The sequence below is a fragment of the Leptodactylus fuscus genome, chromosome 5 (genome assembly GCF_031893055.1).
Source record: "Leptodactylus fuscus isolate aLepFus1 chromosome 5, aLepFus1.hap2, whole genome shotgun sequence".
Lineage (NCBI taxonomy): Eukaryota > Metazoa > Chordata > Amphibia > Anura > Leptodactylidae > Leptodactylus > Leptodactylus fuscus.
Window position 1 is genome coordinate 100,658,278 of NC_134269.1, and position 20,599 is coordinate 100,678,876.

Sequence of the window (20,599 nt, forward strand, 5' to 3'; positions counted from 1 at the left end):
ACACCAATAGCTGTGCAGGGGAGGTGGGATAGGAAGTAGGAAAACGTAGGCATCGAAAAAAAATTGAAAAAAGTAATTGGCTAGCTAAATCAGGTGACCTCCACTTTATACGAATAGTGGAATTCAGATTTGGTTCTGTGTTCGAGACTGTGAACTAAACAGGGATAGATGTACTGGCAGGGTTAGCTAGGAATTAGCTTTACTTAGGTAGGAATCTTACTCAAATAGCTCTTTGGGGCTCTATACACCTTCCTTGCCAGCCCGAGATACATGCAAGAGTATGGTCAATGCATTCCTATGGGAAAAAGTCACCTCCCTCATACCGCAAGCTGCCAACGATCCCGACTAGCATATGGTGCGCTGCCACGATGTGTTTGCATTGAACTTGCTCTCGCATTTAGCTCGGGCTGGCAAGGTCTCATCACTTTCAAACTTCACCTGCAAGCACATCTCGTGGCAGCTCATTATATGCTAGTCGGGATCCCTGGCAGCTTGCGTTATGCGGGAGCTGCCTTTTTCTCATAGGAGTGCATTGACCAGTGTTGATTGGCTGAATGCCATATAGTGTACAGCATTCGGCCAATCAACGCTGGTTCTGCCGGAGGAGGCGGAGTCTAAGATCGGTCCACAGCAGTCTCCATTGTGGTCCAATCTCAGATGTAGCAGAGTTCAGCGCACAGCCAGCGCACAGCCAGTTTTGCTACATCTCAGATGTAGCAGGGTTCAGCGCACAGCTCTGCTACATTTGAGAACGGAACACAATGGAGACTGCTGTAGACCGATCTTAGACTCCGCCTCCTCCAGCAGAACCAGTGTTGATTGGCCGAATGCTGTACACTGTATGGCATTTGGCCAATCAACGCTGGTCAATGCATTCCTATGGGAAAAAGTCAGCTCCCGCATTATTAGTGGCGTAGTACAGAGACTTGGGCATGTTAGATGCCCCCAGACATGCTTCCCCTGATGTCCCAGTTGAATTCCAGAGGTGTTGTCATCATTTGCTGAGGTGTCATAGTGGACTTGATGACTCTCCTGAGTCGAATAGTGGTTTCCCCTGAAACAAAGCTTTTTTCCCCATAGACTATAATGGGATTCAATAGTCGAATATTGAGGGGCTATTCAAAATGAATATCGAATATTTCACTGCTCGCTCATCTCTAGTACAGATGATAGCACTCATTGCACTGGTAATGCAAGTAAGTGGTAAGTACAGATTTCATAATTAATCACTGCTCTTAGCATCGTAGACCACTTCCCAGTATGGAGGGAATTATGTTATATAGAGATGTAAAGGGACCCTTACACTGTATGGAGAATAATAAGGAGACCATTATACTGTGACATAATCTTGGGACTGACACCATTGTTACTTTCCCTCTTCATTGCATTGTTCACGTGGTCTCCAGCCCTAACCTCCAATTATTATTGCATCTTAGACAAAAGCAGAATTTTGATGCCATTCCTCTGCTGATTACACCCTGTACCCGCCCACACTCTCCTAAGCCACAACAAGCCCCGCCTCCTCCCAGCATCTCTAACACTAGCCTAGGGAGGCAGGGGCACCAACGGCGCTCTGAAGGCCTGTAAATGAGAGAGAAGAGGAGCGAGAACAATGGGCAGCGGCAGCAGCAGTGATCTGTGCAGGTAAGTAGACACCAGGGGGGACTAAGTAGCCAGAGGATTTTTTTTTTAATCACTACACAGCGTGGAGTCTAAAAATTAAAGCGTTCAATTGGTGGACTCTATGCTGTGTAGTGAATAGGATCGTTTTTAAAATCCAATCTTCAATTATTAAAAAAATCCCATTGACTTGCATTAGGATCGGAATTGGGATCGGGTTCGAATGGAAAATGATCGGAAATCGGATTTTAAAAACGATCCTGAAATCTCAAGATCGGCTCAACCCTAGCCACAACCCCTGGATTCACCAGTTCCTTTAGAATATTGTGCATGAAATGTAATTTCTAAAGTACTGTACACATTAATGAAACAGCTCCACGTCAGTAATATGTCCAGCTGACATGTTCACTTTAAATACTCTGGTGAACTGTTACTGAACCGGCTCCAACTCAATTGAAGTTTCCAATTTTTAGCTTATATGTCATGGAAGGATTGATATACTGCTATCTTCCAGCTGTCTGAAGAATAAATCTTAATAAAAATAGTCTACAATCATAACTTAGGATCAGCTGAAACCCATAAGTCATCACATGATAGCTCCGCAAGTACAGACTACAAAGCAGCATTGCCTTAATGGACCCTCATAGAAACTACTTCTGCTTTCTTTATGTATGAAATCATTTGCAAGAGAGTCCTCCAACAGGCAGCCTGCTGGCTAGATAGTTCCACTGAGATTTTTGCATGGCTGCCTGCCTACAAGAACACTATAGTCTTCATTGTATTACATAATGATATGGGTGTAACAGATAAACTTGTAACACGATGCATTCTCAGTCCTGGTAAACAATGTTTTATAACAGTGTAGTGCTTGGATACACTTTCATACACCTGGGGAGGCAGATGCGGAACTAACATCTGGGGCATATTTGGTGACAACATTTTTTTTTATTATTACTCACATTTTTATGAAAGAGTTTTAGTTACAAGAGAAAAGCAGTAATGTATACATTCACAAAGGGTTAAATTTGCCACAAAATTTACATTTGTATAACAAAAGTTATAAACTGCGATGAAAAAGAAAACAAAGAACTGAAAACAAGAGGGGAATACTGGAATACCAAAAGTCATTAGAAGAGATAGATCATCCAAGTAGTAGATTTAAAGAGAAACACTGAGGTTGTAGGTTACGTAATTTTGTGACAGAGATTTCTTGGGACTTGAAATCATTGGTACATTCATACCAACAATTTTCATAGATACCTCTGATATCATCCCATATTGAGGGGGGGGGGGGCTACTTTTTGAATTACATGCTATCTGAATCCCAGTGACAATAACTAAGTGAAATATAACTGTTTGGAGAAAAAAATGGAAGATGTTCCACATTCACAGCTAATAAGGCAAGCAATGGTTCAGGCAGGGTGGGAGCCCTCCTACCTGGGAAATTAGTTTATATACTTCAATATGGGAGGGCATTCCCACCATAAATATATCTTCAGCATTATATCTCCAGCGTAGTTTGTAGGATCCTGGGAAAATCTTATTAAGAAGACAAAAAATATCAGAAGAATTTTCCAAGCCTTAAAAGCCAATAAGAAAGAGTGTCATCCATCTTTTGAAACTGTGACCTATTTTCTCAAGAAATATCTCTTCTGACTTTGTTCCCACAGCAGAAAAACATATTAAATAGGGATATAGCAACTAGTAAAACACTGAAAGCGTACAAGTCTCCTGGATCTGATGGTCTGTTAAATGTACATTATAAGAAGTATTGTGTGCTAGACCCATATCTTAAAAAAAACATTTGCCCATAGTCACAGCACAGTAATCAGAGGTCTCTCTGGTAACGAGCTGTGCCCCTGTGTGTCCATCACATGACCATGGACTGCATATCACATGACCATGGACTGCATATCACATGACCGTGGACTAATTTTTGTTATCTCTTATGCCATGCACCATCCCACGTCTCAGGACTAGATGCTCAGTTATGTTCTCCCTTGAACTCTACCAAAGGGATCTCTAAATGTTATCAAATTCGGTAACCTGTTTCAAGACCAATTGAAAAGGTTCCCCAACCCCTTCAAAGTTAAAATTTAGGCTTGACTACTGCTGCAAATCTGCACCACTCAGCACTGAAGCTGTCTGACTAAGATATGTCACTGAGCCTATGGTGCATGTGCAGAATGAAAGAAGGCAGGGACATATACTTAGCGTCAGTGCTTAGCTTAAAGAGGACCTTTCATCAGATCGGGCACATGCAGTTTTATATACTGCTGGAAAGCTGACAGTGCGCTGAATTCAGGGCACTGTCGGCTTTCCCGATCTGTGCCCGGTGTAAAGCGCTATCGGTCCCGGGTCCATAGTACTTTAGTGTCAGAAGGGCGTTTCTGACAGTTAGCCAGGGACACCCTTCTGCCCAGCAGCGCCTATCGCGCTGTACTGTGGAGCGGGGAGGAACACCCCCTCTCTCTGCTCACACATCTCGTCCATAGACGAGTATTATCAGGAGCGGGAGGGGGGAGTTCCTCTCCACTCCACAGCACAGCGCGATAGGCGCTGCTGGGCAGAAGGGTGTCCCTGGCTAACTGTCAGAAACGCCCTTCTGACACTAAAGCACTATGGTCCCAGGACCGATAGCGCTTTACACTGGGCACAGATCGGGAAAGCCGACAGTGCGCTGAATTCAGCGCGCTGTCAGCTTTCCAGCAGTATATAAAACTGCACGTGCCCGATCTGATGAAAGGTCCTCTTTGAGGGAGTTGTCCAGGAATTGGACAAGCTCCAGAGGAGCCTGGGGCAAGTTTAACACATAAGAAAACATACTCACCTGTCCCTGGCACTCAGCAGTCATATGGGGCACAGGGCTTCCAGGGAACAAGGCAAGGCGTATGACCAGCCAGCTCAGGTGGCGGATATCAGAGTGGTGGGGACAGGTGAAGCTTTTTTTTTTTTTTTTTCTTTTTTTTCTTATGTAACACCTGCAGAGTTTGTACAATTCCTAAAAACCCCTTTAAGAGTATGTGCCATAGTGCACACAGTATAATGTCCCACAGTAGCTCTTCGCATAGTATAATGTCCTACAGTGGCCCCTTCATCCAGTATAATGTCCCATAGTGGCCCTTACAAAATTCCAAACTTAGGGGGAGTTCACACGATGTAGCGTGCAGCGTGATCTGGCACGTACACGGCGTGTGAGAGTTTGCGCGCCGTAAAAGCTCCCATTGATTTCAATGGGAGTTAGGATCGTATACGCCGCGTTATACGGTCGCAAAATAACGCGGCGTATACGATCCTAACTCCCATTGAAATCAATGGGACCGTATGCGGCGCGCAAACTCTCACACGCCGTATACGTGCCAGATCACGAGGCACGTTACATTGTGTGAACGCACCCTTAAAGTTTTTGGGATATGCCACTAAAAGACTAAAAGATGGCTGAAGATCATTTCTATCTCTTTAAGAGACGAGTATGACATAATTCTACATATTTACTGCTTATTATTGATTTTTTTTTAATAACATACAAAACCTTATACCAGGTAGGTTGTTATAAACATATACGTCCATATTACTGGACTGTTTAACCTGCGTTTTCACATTTATTATGTGCCCTCGGTTGTGCAAAATGTAATGAGATAAGTTTGCAGCACAATACTTTGGGAATGTAACAAAAGAACTTTCATGAGAATACCTTACTAAATATAGACAGGGCTGGAATGATGTGTAATAAAAGCAAGTTTAAGCATGTTACAGCTTCAATCTGAGGTTTATCTGAATGTCGGATAGCCAGAATCGGCAAATGAATGAAGTTTCAGCTTGTAGAGTGTGGAGGTTGTACAGAAATGATATGCTTAGCAAGGCAGATATGTGAGTAAACACTATGCTAACCATAATGTTCAGTGATAACCTCAATAGTCCTTAGGGTGCATTCACACTGAGTAAACGCTAGCTTATTCTGAACGTAAAACACGTTCAGAATAAGCGGCGTCTAAAGCAGCTCCATTCATTTCTATGGGAGCGGGGATACGAGCGCTCCCCATAGAAATGAATGGGCTGCTTCTTTCACTCCGTGCAGTCCCATTGAAGTGAATGGGGAGTGCCGGCGTATACGGCAAGCTCTGCTCATGCTGGAGCGTACACGCCGGCACTCCCCATTCACTTCAATGGGACTGCACGGAGTGAAAGAAGCAGCCCATTCATTTCTATGGGGAGCGCTCGTATCCCCGCTCCCATAGAAATGAATGGAGCTGCTTTAGACGCCGCTTATTCTGAACGTGTTTTACGTTCAGAATAAGCTAGCGTTTACTCAGTGTGAATTCACCCTTACTCAGCATCCTCTTCATTATCCAGCATCTGATCCCATGTAGGCTGAGGCCTGACGCTCTATTCCGTTTCTCAGTTATAACTACGTGTCTGAGCTTTTTTGCTGATTTTCTGTTATCTCTTTTATAGCTGTATAGTGTATAACTTTACTTCTGTATAACAATGTTATACAATGTTTCCTTCAACAATTACAATGTAATATACCATATTTTTCAGACTATAAAACGTACTTTTTAGCAATAAAAATCTTACTAAAATGCTTGTGTATCCTATAGTTCAAAGTCAGTGGGGTCCAGCAGTGCAAGACCCTGCTGACCAGTTGCTTTATGATCAGGAGAATTGCTGAGAAAGTGCTCAGCTCTCCCTCCCTGACCCACACTGATCTGTCAGATCCATGCAAGGTACGGGAGAGAATAATTGAGCTGGCAGATCCCAATCCGAATGGGGACCGTGGCTGCCATCTGTCCGAACTCTGCCTCCATAAATACAGTGGCCTGGAGAAGCTACTCACCTCCTGTCCTTTAGCAGGAATACATGACTATTGCAGGCTGTGGCATAACTAAAGTCTTGTGTGCCCCGATGCAATCGTTTGTCCAACGCCCCCTATATCAACCTTACAGTAAATTCTTGATAGTGATGGTTATGGGTGCTAAGTAGTTTAATCAACCTTAGGGTCCATTCACACTGAGTTTATTGGCGAGGATTTTGGCGAGGAAAAAATCCGCTTCAGGAATTAGGAAATTTTTTTTCCTCCAGCACAGTGTATGGACCTTGAAAAAAACTGCTAGCGGTTTTTCCATGTGGTTTTTGCCAATTTCATGTGGATTTTCCACCTCCCATTGACTGCGTTGGTTTTTACAGGCAGAATCCACCTGAAGGAAGCTTTATTTCCGCTAGCAGATTTTTTTCGCTGATTTTTCCACATGGATTCTGTCACGGATTCAGTGCCAAAATCCTCACCAAAAAACTCTGTGTGTATGGACCCTTAGTGTGGTTAGGGAAATCTGTGGGTCTCCTTGGTTTATGAACCACATGGAAACTGCAATCTCAATACTGATGCCAGTGCTTATGAGCTCCTTAAGACTCCTGGACCCCGGTGTGACTGCACCCCCTCAAGTTATGCCTCTGATTGCGGATATACAACTTATGCACAGGCAGTACAAAAGATTAAAGGGATTCTACCATTAAAATCAAATTTTTTGTTGTTGACACGTAGGAATAGCCTTAAGAAAGACTATTTTTCTCCTACCTTTAGATGTCTTCTCTGTGCCGCCGTTCATTTGAAATCCCGGTTTTCTTCGGTATGCAAATGAGGTGGGCCCCAGCACTCAAACAGGCCACAAGAAAATGGTCGCTTACTTACTGTTTAAGCGGCCATTTTTCTTGTGGCCATGGACAAGCGCAGTCAGCTCTGCCCGAAGCCTAGAAGTTTGACCCCCAGTGCCGGAAGAAGGTGTGTGAAGAGAATGTTCCTGAAGAAGATGGAGGCGGTGCTGTAGAGTTCTCTCACAGCATTGGGGATAATAGTGGTGGTTGTCACTCAGACTACTAGAAAAATAATCACTGTAATAAGTAACTCATTTTATACAAAGGGTTTGTTTCTTTTCCAATCTGACACCCCCTGTACAGTGTCATTGATTCTTTAGACACACAGGCACCCGCAGAGCACGCTGACACAGAGTATCACACAGCAGCTCTAGACTTGTAAAGACACGACTATCCTGCTATGTCAAGTGTGTGTGAGTGTGTGTCATTCTTCTGTGCACACACAGCTGTGTTTGTGTGGAATGTCTAGCCCACAACCCAGAGTGTGCATCACACTGTGACTCTCCTCCCTTTACTGTCACACAAGCTCTGCTATCCACATGAGACTGCTCAGATCCAGATGTTTCACCCTATACAATCTTTGTATGAATGGATGATTGTGGACCCATCTACAGTTCTAGAATAGCTGGCATTTCCCATAGCTTTTCAAAGTCTTACTATGGGATACAGATACTGTTTTCTCTATCTCCTTTTAAATGTGTGTTACCAGCGTTTGAAAGTTTTCTAGATGGGGAGGGCATCTTCATGCAGGAAATGTATTCCTATCCAACAAAGTAACCTAAAATGTGTTCAAAACTTACATTGTAACGATAATACTAAGAATCCAATGCCACCAGCAACTTATATACGTTACAGATTTATCAATAACATATTCCTCTCATTGGTAATATTATTAGTAACACACAGAAAAGCAATGTAGGCAATGGAAGCTCCTTCCACATCCACAGTTATCACAACGGTCTACCTTCTTTCCCCCAGTAGTTACAGCAGGGCCATCATCCCTTCACATATAGTCACAACAGAGGGTCCCTGCTGTCAACTGTCTGCTTGGGAGTAGAGACAGAGACAATATTTTGGAGGAACGATGAAACTGTATTCACCGTGCTTAGAGATTCACTAGTAAATATATATATATATATATATATATATATATATATATATATTTTTTTTCTTTCAATAATTATTTTGGAAGTGTTGGTTAATGTGGGACAGCTCATGTCCCACAAAGCCATCAGATATAAAGTCGAGAGACAAACTAATGGTTTGGTGTGATGGTGCTGTGACCTGCCCTTGCCCCCACCACTCTCGGGCCTGTTGTTTGGGGATTACTATACAATAGTGCACTGGGATGGGGAATGGCGTCCTATTGTTGCTTCATACACACAATTAGTTGGGATTCTTTTCCAGAGTCTCTCAAAGCTTAAATCTTTCACCAGGATAAGGGAGATAACCTGACCGTGTATGGGAATAGTAATTTGTCTTTCTTGAAAGGAAATTCTACACTGGACATTTTGGGGGAACTGATTTCCCGCAGTGATCTCATCTTAACCAGAGACACACACTTAGCCATTATACGTATCATTGTCATGTTTCCCACAAGGTTAAAGTGGATTTCTACAATTACACTACCATATATTGTGCTGAGAATATGTTGCAGAGTTAAAATTCCAGCAGAGAAACAATGGATCATTTTATATTTTCAATGTATTTTATTACAAACCAAATATCAGGGGAAAAAAAAACAAAACATTGTTTTACCCTGCCCTGCATTGAAGTGGTCACCAGGTAAAATCCTGGGTAATGAAGGTTTGGCAATATGTTGTAAATATGTTCCTACAGACCAGTACCTATAGGGAACCTTTGGCTCTCCAGCTGTTGTGAAACTACAACTCCCAGCAAGCTCCATTCACTTCCATGGGAGTTCCAAGGAAAGCAGAGCAAGTATGCATGCTGGGAGTTATAGTTTTGCAACAGCTGGAGAGCTGAAGGTTCCCTACACTTGACAGTGTCCTTCAAAGAAGCTAGATAAGTCGTCTTCCACTAACTCAACATATTCAGGTGCTTCAAAGACAAATATTAGTGATGAGATGCTTATAGCGCCAGCCCCCTGACTGCTCAGTTTCATTGAGGGCACCAACAAACCATTTTGCCTAGGTGAGGTATTTCCATACAAGGCTATGTCCCCTTACTGAATCTTTGTCCCACGTGAAGAAAAGTCTTGTTACAAGACTTACCTTGTCATTCAGTAGGGGGTCTAGAATCAAAAGGGAAACTGTTTCAGGGGAAGATTGCATCTTGTACATTGATTTTTAGAGTTAGTATATTCTGTTGAACTTTACACGAATGCACACAATCCATATTGTTTCTCTGGCTGCAGTGGGGTTTGGAATCTGATCCCCTTATCTTAAGCACTGAACACTTTGGTAACAAGTTACTAGAAATTGGTGATGTACAGTAGATTAGAAGAAAGTCCAATGGCGAACATTACTTCTCTCCTGCAAAATCTCTCAGACCAAGTTTAGCAGCACTATTGCTGCAGATCTGAGTTCTTTTATCTTTTATTTCTTATTGCTTCAATTCTGATGATCCCCAGAATCAGGCTACTTGACTGTGGAGATGACCGCCTTGTCTACACATGTGACCACTGCAGCCAATCACTGGCCTCAGAGGTCTTGCATTGTTCATCAATGAGACTAGTCATATGCAGCGTGGTGGATAGACAGAGACATCATGGCTGCAGGGAACCATTGAATTGGCAGTGGGGTACGGCTGAACATTGCATAGTGCTGCTTTCTCTGAGACACCTTTCTGTAGTCTATGTTCTGTATCCATCTCAAAAGCTTCTTTGATGTCCTATAATTTTTAAAGGTTTAATGATCATTATCTTGAAGGATTTCATGTCATATGTTTGAGTAACAGCTTTGAGTATATTCATTAATAAGCACCCATTAAACCTGATCAATGGTATGCATAGTATTTCTCATTTGTGAGGTCTAAGACCATGTAATGCCGTTCCCATGTAGTAGGATGTAGTGACAATGCCTATTAGATAGTCTGCAGAATGGTCTGAACTAATAAATATGTCTGTAAAACTATACATAGAGTTATAATAAAGACTATAACATCTCCATAAGTAGTCATGTATCTGTAACAAGGATATTGTATATTACCTATAGTAAGCTGAATTGTTATTTCCCAGTCAGACATGAACATTTCACATAAAACTTCAGTCTATAAACACAGAGGCTGCCCTGCCAAGACTGAATAAGTCTGGGGTCTGTGACTCTCCACATATCAAATACTTACCCAGACACCATTGTTTGTATGGCATGCCTCTAAAGACAAAGTATGTGTATGTATGAATATCGGGGGATATTGTCACTCCTTAGGGAGAGACCACCATATAGGTGTGTGGAGACTTGTTAAGCCTTTAGCACTCCACTTTGCAAGGAACTATGGGAAGAATATGCAAATCCGCCTTCCATGATGTAATTAGGAAGACAGTTGCTGCCTCATTGTTGCAAACCAATAGAGGGCGCTCACTGGAATGTGCAAGCCTGTCTTAAGACAGGATTCCAGTGAAATAACCCAATAATGGCTGCTCCCTTTAGCCTCATGCCCGACCTTCCAAGAGGCCTTTGTTTAGCAATGACGCTGGGATTATTACCAGGTTATTATGTCACCCTAAGAAGGCAGCATGTAAATAAACTGGGCAATCACATAGTCATTGTCTAATGGAGATCAATTACATGCATTTATTATCAGTATTTCAGTATACTAAGGTGAGCCCTGGCTCCACAGCATTTTTCACAGAAAGTGCGCAGTTTTCCTCTACGAACTTTCTGCTCATATTATGCCGATACAGAAACACCAGCATTTCCCTAGGTATAATTGACATTCTGAGACTTCCAAAATGCAAGCATCTTTGAAACCGCAGCTTTTCTGTAATGTGGATTTTTTTTTTGGCAATATGTGGATGGGAATAGCCAGAAACCCATCTACTTTACATGTACTGCAAAATGCTGTGTTTTTTTTGCCTCAGCATTTCTGCTTTGACCAAAACTCTGGGTTTTCACAATATGGGACCCTGGTCTTAATCATGCATCTGCTGTTGTAATGGCGATTAGTGCCACAATGAACATTACTTTTTTTTGTGTTAAAGTCTAATCTTTTGGCTGAGAAAATATACTAGTCTACTGTATATGGAAATGAGATGTTGAGTGCATCTAGGGTGTTACTATTCTTGCCAGACCACCCACTCCTATTCTCCATTGGTGGCTATGCAGCTTCACCCCCTAATATAAATATTGAAAGTTCCTGATGTAGCACAACCGCAGGTAAAAACATGTGCTCCAGCAGATAAAGCCAGGTGCACCAAAGAACTGGTCACTCATGATGCTTTATAGGTGATTTAGAAGGGGTGTAGACTCCCTTTAATTTTTTTTTTTTAATTTTTAACAGTATGTTGCAGCATTCAATGGTTTAACTACTTGCCATAGCACAGTGCACCTTCACCAAAGACAAATACTCAGAGGATGAAATGAAAAAACTCAGAATAACATAAAACAATGAAAAACATTTTGTGGTTCCCCCCCTAATATCTGTCCATTCTGTGTGTCCCATGACCACAATATCTGTCCCCTTCCATTCTGTATACCCACTCCATATAATCTCTGCTCTCTCTCTAGCTGTTTTCTATGTATTTACCATGGTACAGTGAATCCTCACCAAAGACATATGTTCAGAGAATAAAATAAAAAAACACAGGATAACATAAAACACTGAGTAACATGAAAAGAAGATCCCGTCCTTTTCTATTCTGTAGCCCCCCTCCCTATAATATCTGTCCCATCCATTCTGTACATCTCCTCGCCTTCCATTTCGTATTCTTCCTATCTATAATATCTATCTTCTTTCATTCTATATGTAGCTGTGTTCTATGGTTTAACTACTTGCCATGGTTAAGTGCACCTTCACCAGAGACAGATGCTCAGGGAATAGAATGAAATAAATAGACATAAAACACTGAAAACCATGAAAATAAAATGTATCCCCTTCTATTCTGTAGCCCTCTCCCTATAATATGTATCCCTTTCTAATCTTTATGCCCCTTGCCTACAATATCTGTCCCTTTCCATTCTGTACCCCTCCCTTAATATCTGTTCCCTTCCCGATAATATCTACCTCCTTCCCTTCTGTACTGTATACTTCACCTCCCTTTAAATAAAGGTAATATGTATTCACTAGGCCCAGTAGTTAATAATAGTACACAGCTACCATTAAATCATCAGCCCGCTTACTGCACAATGGCTGTATCTGTGCAGCTATAAGTAAATTCATTTTGCCCAAGGACAATGAGGTATGGAATATGAGCTCAGACTGAATTTGGAAGCTTGACTGATTAACTACCCTGAATGAAAATATGTGTACTTACTATGACTTATAATATGACACCAGCGTGCCTTTGTGCTTTGGATGAGCTCCAGAAATAGCTATTTTATAGCCTGGATTCATCCTTACAAGAGACATGTAGAAAAGTAAATCAGTCAGTTTATGGATCAGAAATATTTTATGCAGTGGTTACTATTGTAATTTTAACCCTCTAATTCCTAGAAGAATGTAAGGGTGCAGGCATATTCTGTAGGATTACAGATGAAACCCTGTACTATAACTTCTGATTCACCTTTCTAAGGTGAACAGATTTATCTCGAAGCATCCTATTTATCCCCATGACCCCCACTCTAATAATTACTACTATGCAAAGATAGGAAAAGGAATTTGGTGTGAATTTTCAAGGAGGAACCCGGGAGAGGAGGAATAGAAAGATAATTAGTGGGAGGGAAGGAGACTTTCAGAGCATCTGAGAAGGGTGGGATAGAATAGCAAAAAAAATACTAGGAGGGATGAGGGGGGAGGAGGGACAGGAGGAGAACTAGGGAAAGATTAGAAAGAAAGACATAGGCAAAAGAGTGTTGAGGGGGGGAGTGGTAGAAAAAATCTGAGAAAGGGGAGGGCTAAAAAGAGGCACACAAGGGAACAAAGTTACAAAAAATAACCAGTCTATTGCTAATGTTTCCTTATTGTCAGAAGCTCTGCTGTTTCTATACAGACAGGAGTAGCAGCTAAAAAGCAGCAGGGTCCACACTGACAAGACCTCTTCTGTTCTTAAGGACAGGACCCTTACAAGACCAAACTTACTCATGACTGCCCATCATTACCAAAGACTACCCTCAGTGTTCTCCTCTCTGCATATCGACTGACTGGAGCAATGCCTTCTCCTTGAACTTTCAGGTGAAGCTTTTCAGCTGTGGTCCATCCCAGGAGTCCTTAGAGAGACAGTTCAGTTTGTGCCCTGAAGCAAGACAAAGGCATCTTCCTTCGTGTCACCTCTGCATGTCCTCAGGCCAGTTCTGCAGAGAATCTTCTTCTGGACCTTCATGTATACATCCTGATACTGAGCACAGAAGCTATGCATTGACTGCAGTATGTTCTTCTGCAGGGCTTTCATGTCATTAAAGCAGTATCTTGTGTGAATTGTCCTTACAACTTCCCTTATGTTGTCTTATTAATATGGTCACATTTGTGCTACAGCACTTTTAGCAGGGATGCCCATCTGCTATTATCTGAAGCCACTGGCACATCTTACTGTCACAAGGAAGAAGTCCTTCAAGCTCAGCAAGCACTCTGAATCTGGCATGTAGCTTGCACTGCTGATGCACTAATCTGCACAATGCTGACACCAGGATGGACTTCTGTTCTGCCTCTCTTACTTATGTCTGTATGTTGCCTGAGCCAAGAGCCAGGTGACCAGGATTTGGAGCTTCCTCTCCAGTACTATGATGACAATGGTGAGTATAGGCTGAAAAATGAATAATTCACTGGTGTAGGGGTATATCTGGTTGCAGCAATTTTCAGGATATCTTTTCAGTAAATATTTACATGAATAATGATTTTGTCAGTAAATATTTACACACAGTGTATACAATGGGATGTGTTCCTGGAAATAAGAAGTTCATGCTATGGCTGTTCATATAATGTTTTCTAAAAATGCTTAAACCCTGCTATGGAGAACTGTACCTGCTAGAAAGTCATGTGTATACTTTCAGAAGCTGTAGAGAAGAATTATTACTAATCCTGAATTTCCATTACAGGCAGTATTAACATAGGAGCAATGGCTATTATTTAGATCAGAGGAAACACTTAAAGACTTCTTAGCATTGCATGCAACTGAATATCTATATTCCCCAGGAAATGACCGTGTCCATAAATAACAGGTATCGCTTGTGTATCCCAGTTCCATAAGCAAACCCTAGAAGTGGGAACTTGACCTGCCTGCTTGTAATGGCTTCACATGCCTATGTAAGGATGCTGCAATATATGTGTGGTTAGTAAAGGTGGCCATATGTATTAGTCTAAACTTTATGAAAATGGGAAATACCAGCCAAATTGAATTGATTGATTGGTTTTAGCCAACCTATGCAATGTAGTCATTGTCTTTAAAAAAGTCAGCTGTGTTTAAAGTCTGTGTCTGAATTTACTAGTCAATGGACAACATTTCCTTGAAAAAAACATTCCCAGAAAGATTGACTTTTGTGTGGTATCATTGGCTATGTATGTCCAGTATGAACAACTATAAAGACAGGTACAATGTGTTTGGCTCCCTTGGCATACTGATCATTCACCATCAATCATTCCTGCAATATCTTTGTAAATGTTGCTCAGTGTGTATATTATTGTTGAGCCACACTTATATACCACAGTAGTTTGTGATGTTGGTAATGTTGGTTACCTAAGACATACGGCTATTATAAAGCGTGCTAGTTCTGTCTAAACATTAAACAGGCAACATTATACTAGACAATGTTGAAATGGTCTAGATCAGGGGTAGGGAACGTACGGCTCTCCAGCTGTTGCAAAACTACAACTCCCAGCATGCATACTTGCTCTGCTGTTCTTGGAACTCCCATGGAAGTGAATGGAGCATGATGGGAGTTGTAGTTTCACAGCAGCTGGAGAGCCGAAGGTTCCCTATCCCTGGTCTAGATGGTTCATAGTGGCTAATGCTGGAAGGTAAATCTGTTGCATTAGTAGACTAAGGACCCACATTGCGGTAAAGCTGCTTTTTTCTTACAGCTTTTGCTGCTTTTTTTTAGAGACAGAAAAGAAGTTTGAAATGGCTTGAAAAGGAATGGAAACTATATAGGAAGCATGTATACAAAAAATGCAACATGTGGCATCAGCCTAAACCACTTCATACATGTGGAGCAAGGCATGTTAAGCAGATTGTTGGTGCAGATTACACCAGCACTCCGGTACATAATTCTTAGTGAAACTCAACTTGTGCTTAAACCATACATATTATGTTAGATTCACACTAGGACCAGAACAACGGAGAGGTGGACCGCTAAAATAGCGTTTACATGCGAATGTCTGTCATTTTAAAACTGAAGACTTTTTACTCTGCTGATTTTTGGCAAACACTGCGCCAGAGACTCTGGCACAGATGTGAATGTGGCCTTAGTGTGAAAAGTGTAGAATCATATGTATGACTGACCAGATGGGATACCTGGTTGTGTGCAGTACTATATAATGGCATTGTCTGAGTGCTGATAGCTTATTTTATTATATTTTTTAATATAGGAGCAAAGGAGGTCATATTCAATAAATAGATTGTTTTTAGCTGTCAGGTATTCTGCCCAAAACCATCAGAAACTAGCACACACTGTTCAGCTTAGCGAGCATGTATTTTTTTGTAATGTGAAGATGAGAACAAGATGATATGACACCTCTGGCAGCAGCTTATCATCTGTGGGAACAAAGGGCCAGGCATCTTGAAATCCAACATACCCCAATACAGATTAGATAGTTGGCTGAGCCCACGGAAATTGGCTGAGTTCTTCTATACACTCATTTTATTTTTGGCTTTGTTGGAGAAATATACATTGGGAGTTTTCTCAATCATCTCACATATAGAATTATATTTTCTGCCTATAAAAAAAAAAAATTCAGTGAATTTGTAAATTATTTTATTTAACATGTACTTGTTCTGGGTAATGCCTTGTATTATAGCCTATAGCTGCATTCACTGTTCTGTGGCATTAGAGCTGAAATCTCTTGTCTCTCATTGAGGCCCAGTGCCTTCCCTGATCTTGTTCTGACAATATGCATTCTAGAAGTGTAGTCTTTATACTGTGTACTGCTCAATAAACCTATGTAGGAAGAACTAGCTGCCCCTTTGTATTATAGAAGCTCTGTTAAGCTGTTACCTCTTATTCACATCTGCGTTCGGTAATCCGTTTGGGGAGTCCGCATGGCCCCCCCCCCCCCCAAATACCAAACGCATTGGCAAGCGGTGTGCAGTGAAAGCACACGGACCCCATAGATTATAATGGGGTCCATGTGCCCTCCGCGTGCTGCCCGCATGAATCATGCGAGCATGAAAGTAGATCACAGTACTTTTCTGTCCGCATGTTCCGTATGGACACAGTGCGGAAAGCACACGGACCCCATTATAATCTAGCGGTGTGTGTCCCCCCATCCAGCCTCCCTGAACGGATTACCAAACGCAGATGGAGGGGTTAGGGAAATGGCTTATCGGCCTTGCCTATACTTTAGAGAAGAGATGGACCGCAATAATCAATAATATATTTACTGGAGTGCTGTAAACATGTCAAAAAGCAAGACCAATACTCACCAACATAACAACATGAAATAAATGTACATCCAAATTTATCGAGAAATTTAATAATCTTTATTGCTGCTCAAAAGACAACAAATAAACCCATATAAGGCCATGGCCCCATGTGGTGTAAATGGTGCAGAAAAAAAACGTGGCATTTTGCAGCCTCTGCAAAGTTCTAGTGAATTCCATTCGTGTGTTAATTAGTATATTATGTTTGTACTGTGATATCACTGTATACGTTTTTCCAATTTTTGACATCATTATGAGTATTATGTCAGTGTGACATCACTGTGTGCATTATCTGTGTTGTAAAATCACTATGTGATATACCCCGGTGTGTGAAGAAGACCAAAATAATTGTACAGTTTTCAAGTTGTAAGCTTGCTTCCTAAAGGTGGTCGTGACAGAGCAGGGCACCAAGTTTTGCTATGGGGCCCCATTGTTACACCCCTACATACAATTATATGGTCCTACATCCTGCGGAACAATTAAAGTAAATGTAAAGTAAAAGGGCGGTGTGAGTGCCCCTAGAGCAGTTTTTCTTAACCTTGTTTGAGGTATCGAACCCACAAGTTTCATATGCACATTCACCGAACCCTTCTTTAGTGATAAATCAAATGTGATTTTTTTTCCAAATTCAAGACATAGGTATATGTTTTTTTACTGGTACACAAAATGAACCGTGCATAGGGCCTAGGGTTCGATCGAACTCTAGTTAAGAACCACTGCCCTAGAGATATTATGTTTGCCCCTGGAATACACTTACCAGGTTGAGAGTGAAGAGTCTAATAATTGCACTTGCTACGGTAATACATGTATCTACTAAAAGAACTCTAATTTAACCATTGTTACATAAAGTATGTTTAGGTTTTACAGTGCTATGGAATATGCTGGCACTATATAAATGAAGGTTATTAATATTACTTTCTTCATGTGCAGCTATAGTACAAATGGACTTACAAAGGCTTTGCCAATATAGTTCAGAAGCAGGACATGGTATTCCTGGTGCTCAACAGAGGCAATAGATTGGGGAAACCTTACAGCGAAGGTCGTGTCGTCGGCTAATAATTACTACTAGGCTAGAAGGGACATGTTGGTAGAATGTACTCGTACTAAGTGCCTGCATTTCCGTTGTGCTTTGATCAGTGATTTGTAGCAATGTGTGGGAAATGAACAGCATGACAGTGGTGGTTTACAAATGCATGAAGCTTTTCCAGCCTGCAGCTTTTCCTTGATGGTTGTCCCCACATTCCCTCTTGGTTCTCTTCAAAGAAAGGAAACACAAACAAACACTGAACATAACTGAAGCGTAGTTCATTTCATAGTTTATATTTACAATAAAAATGAGCAACTATGTAAATATACTAATTGACAAAAAAAATAACACTCCCAAATAGAAATGTTGGATTGCTGCAAAACTCGGCATGCAGGTCTGTCTCTGACAGATAAGTAAAGGATTACATGGGTGGTCAGATTGGACAATGGGTCGAGCCACAAAAGGGTGTTAAAGTACAGTCATGGCCAAAAGTTTTGAGAATGATACAAATATTTATTTTTACAAAGTCTACTGCTTCAGTTTTCCTAATGGCAATTTGCATATACTCCAGAATGTTATAAAGTATGATCAGCTTAACAGCAATTACTTGCTAAGTCAATATTTGCCTAGAAAATGAACTTTATCCCCCAAAACACATTTCAACATCATTGCAGCCCTGCCTTAAAAGGACCAGCTAACATCGTTTCAGTGATTGCTCCATTAACACAGGTGTGGATGTTGATGAGGACAGGGCTGGAGATCAATCTGTCATGATTAAGTAAGAATGACAGCACTGGACACTTTAAAAGGAGGCTGGTGCTTGGCATAATTGTTTCTCTTCTGTTAACCATGGTTATCTCTAAAGAAACACGTGCAGTCATCACTGCACTGCACAAAAATGGCCTAAAAGGGAAGAGTATCGCAGCTAGAAAGATTGCACCTCAGTCAACAATCTATCGCAATATCAAACACTTCAAGGAGAGAGGTTGCATTGTTGGCAAAAAGGCTCCAGGGCGCCCAAGAAAAGACCAGCAAGCGCCAGGACCGTCTTGGAGCAAGGCCTGGTCTCAAGGAGGGCAGCAAAGAAGCCACTTCTCGCCAGAAAAAACATCAGAGACAGACTGATATTCTGCAAAAGGTACAGGGAGTGGACTGCTGAGGACTGGGGTAAAGTCATTTTCTCTGATGAATCCCCTTTTTGATTGTTTGGGACATCTGGAAAACAGCTTATTCGGAGAAGACAAGGTGAGCGCTACCATCAGTCTTGTCTCATGCCAACTGTAAAGCATCCTGAAACCATTCATGTGTGGGGTTGCTTCTCAGCTAAGGGAATAGGCTCTATCACAGTCTTGCCTAAAAACACAGCCATGAATTAGGAATGGTACCAGAATGTCCTCCAAGATCAACTTCTCCCAACCGTCCAAGAGCAGTTTGGCGATCAACAATGCCTTTTCCAGCATGATGGAGCACCTTGCCATAAAGCAAAGGTGATAACTAAATGGCTCAGGGAACAAAACATAGAGATTTTGGGTCCATGGCCTGGAAACTCCCCAGATCTTAATCCCATTGAGAACTTGGGGTCAATCATCAAGAGACGGGTGGACAAACAAAAACCTACAAATTCTGACAAAATGCAAGCATTGATTGTGCAAGAATGGACTGCTATCAGTCAGGATTTGGTCCAGAAGTTGATTGAGAGCATGCCAGGGAGAATTGCAGAGGTCCTGAAGAAGAAGGATCAACACTGCAAATATTGACTTGCTGCATTATCTCATTCTAACTGTCAATATAAGCTTTTGTTACTCATACTATGATGGCAATTATATTTCTGTATGTGATAAAAATATCTGACAAACACACATAAAAACCAGAGGGCAGCAGATCATGTGAAAATATAATATTTGTGTCATTCTCAAAACTTTTGGCCATGACTGTACTTCCTCCACTGTCCTATAAAAGGTTCACAGAGGCTACTTTTGGCTAGTATACCTCTTGCTTTGTAATCCATTTATAGTGGTCAACCATTTGAGAGATTTCCTACAAGTGACATTTATCCCCTTTTCACAAGAGCATGAGAATTGAATTAGTCATAGAACTGCTGTTTCTAAACATATTGCGGAGCCTCAGTGTATTTCTTTGGGATGCAGTGTCAGGCTATTTCCATTGCCTAAAAATTGTAATAGGTTTCACCTTATTGGCTCTTATAAGCAGGAGGCATTAGGGCCCAGTGAAATAGCAATTTATAGAAACACCATGGGATTCTGTACATAGCACATAGCAAAGGCAATATGAGCCAGGGGAGTTTTATAACTCTGAATCATTATATGGATTCACCTATTATATCACTGCAATCCTGCTCCCTTAAATAGGGCAAAATATGCTAAAATCAACTGGAGGGACATACAGAAGACCAAGAAGGGTGTAGTTGGGAGGGGAGCTATCTTAAAGGGTGCCAGAAGTGATTTCATAGTTTACAGGAAGTCAGCCACACAAGAGAGACTGACCTCCTATCTGGACTGTTCAGGCTGATGGACACATGATTCCCATAGTGACAGGGTTCAAAAATCAAAATATACGGATACAATTTAGCTAGGATACAAAAAATTATG

The 20,599-nt window shown here is 41.5% G+C and overlaps 1 protein-coding gene across 1 annotated transcript in view; it reads left to right on the forward strand.

Annotated features, from left to right (window-relative positions):
• The first annotated feature begins 13,388 nt into the window (after positions 1-13,388).
• KCP (kielin cysteine rich BMP regulator) overlaps positions 13,389-20,599 on the forward strand; it is an 82,285-nt gene continuing 75,074 nt past the window's right edge. Inside the window, exon 1 of the mRNA XM_075273882.1 lies at positions 13,389-14,120. Coding sequence (XP_075129983.1) covers positions 14,003-14,120 — 118 coding nt within the window. The 5' untranslated portion in view covers positions 13,389-14,002. The remainder of the gene's footprint in view (positions 14,121-20,599) is intronic.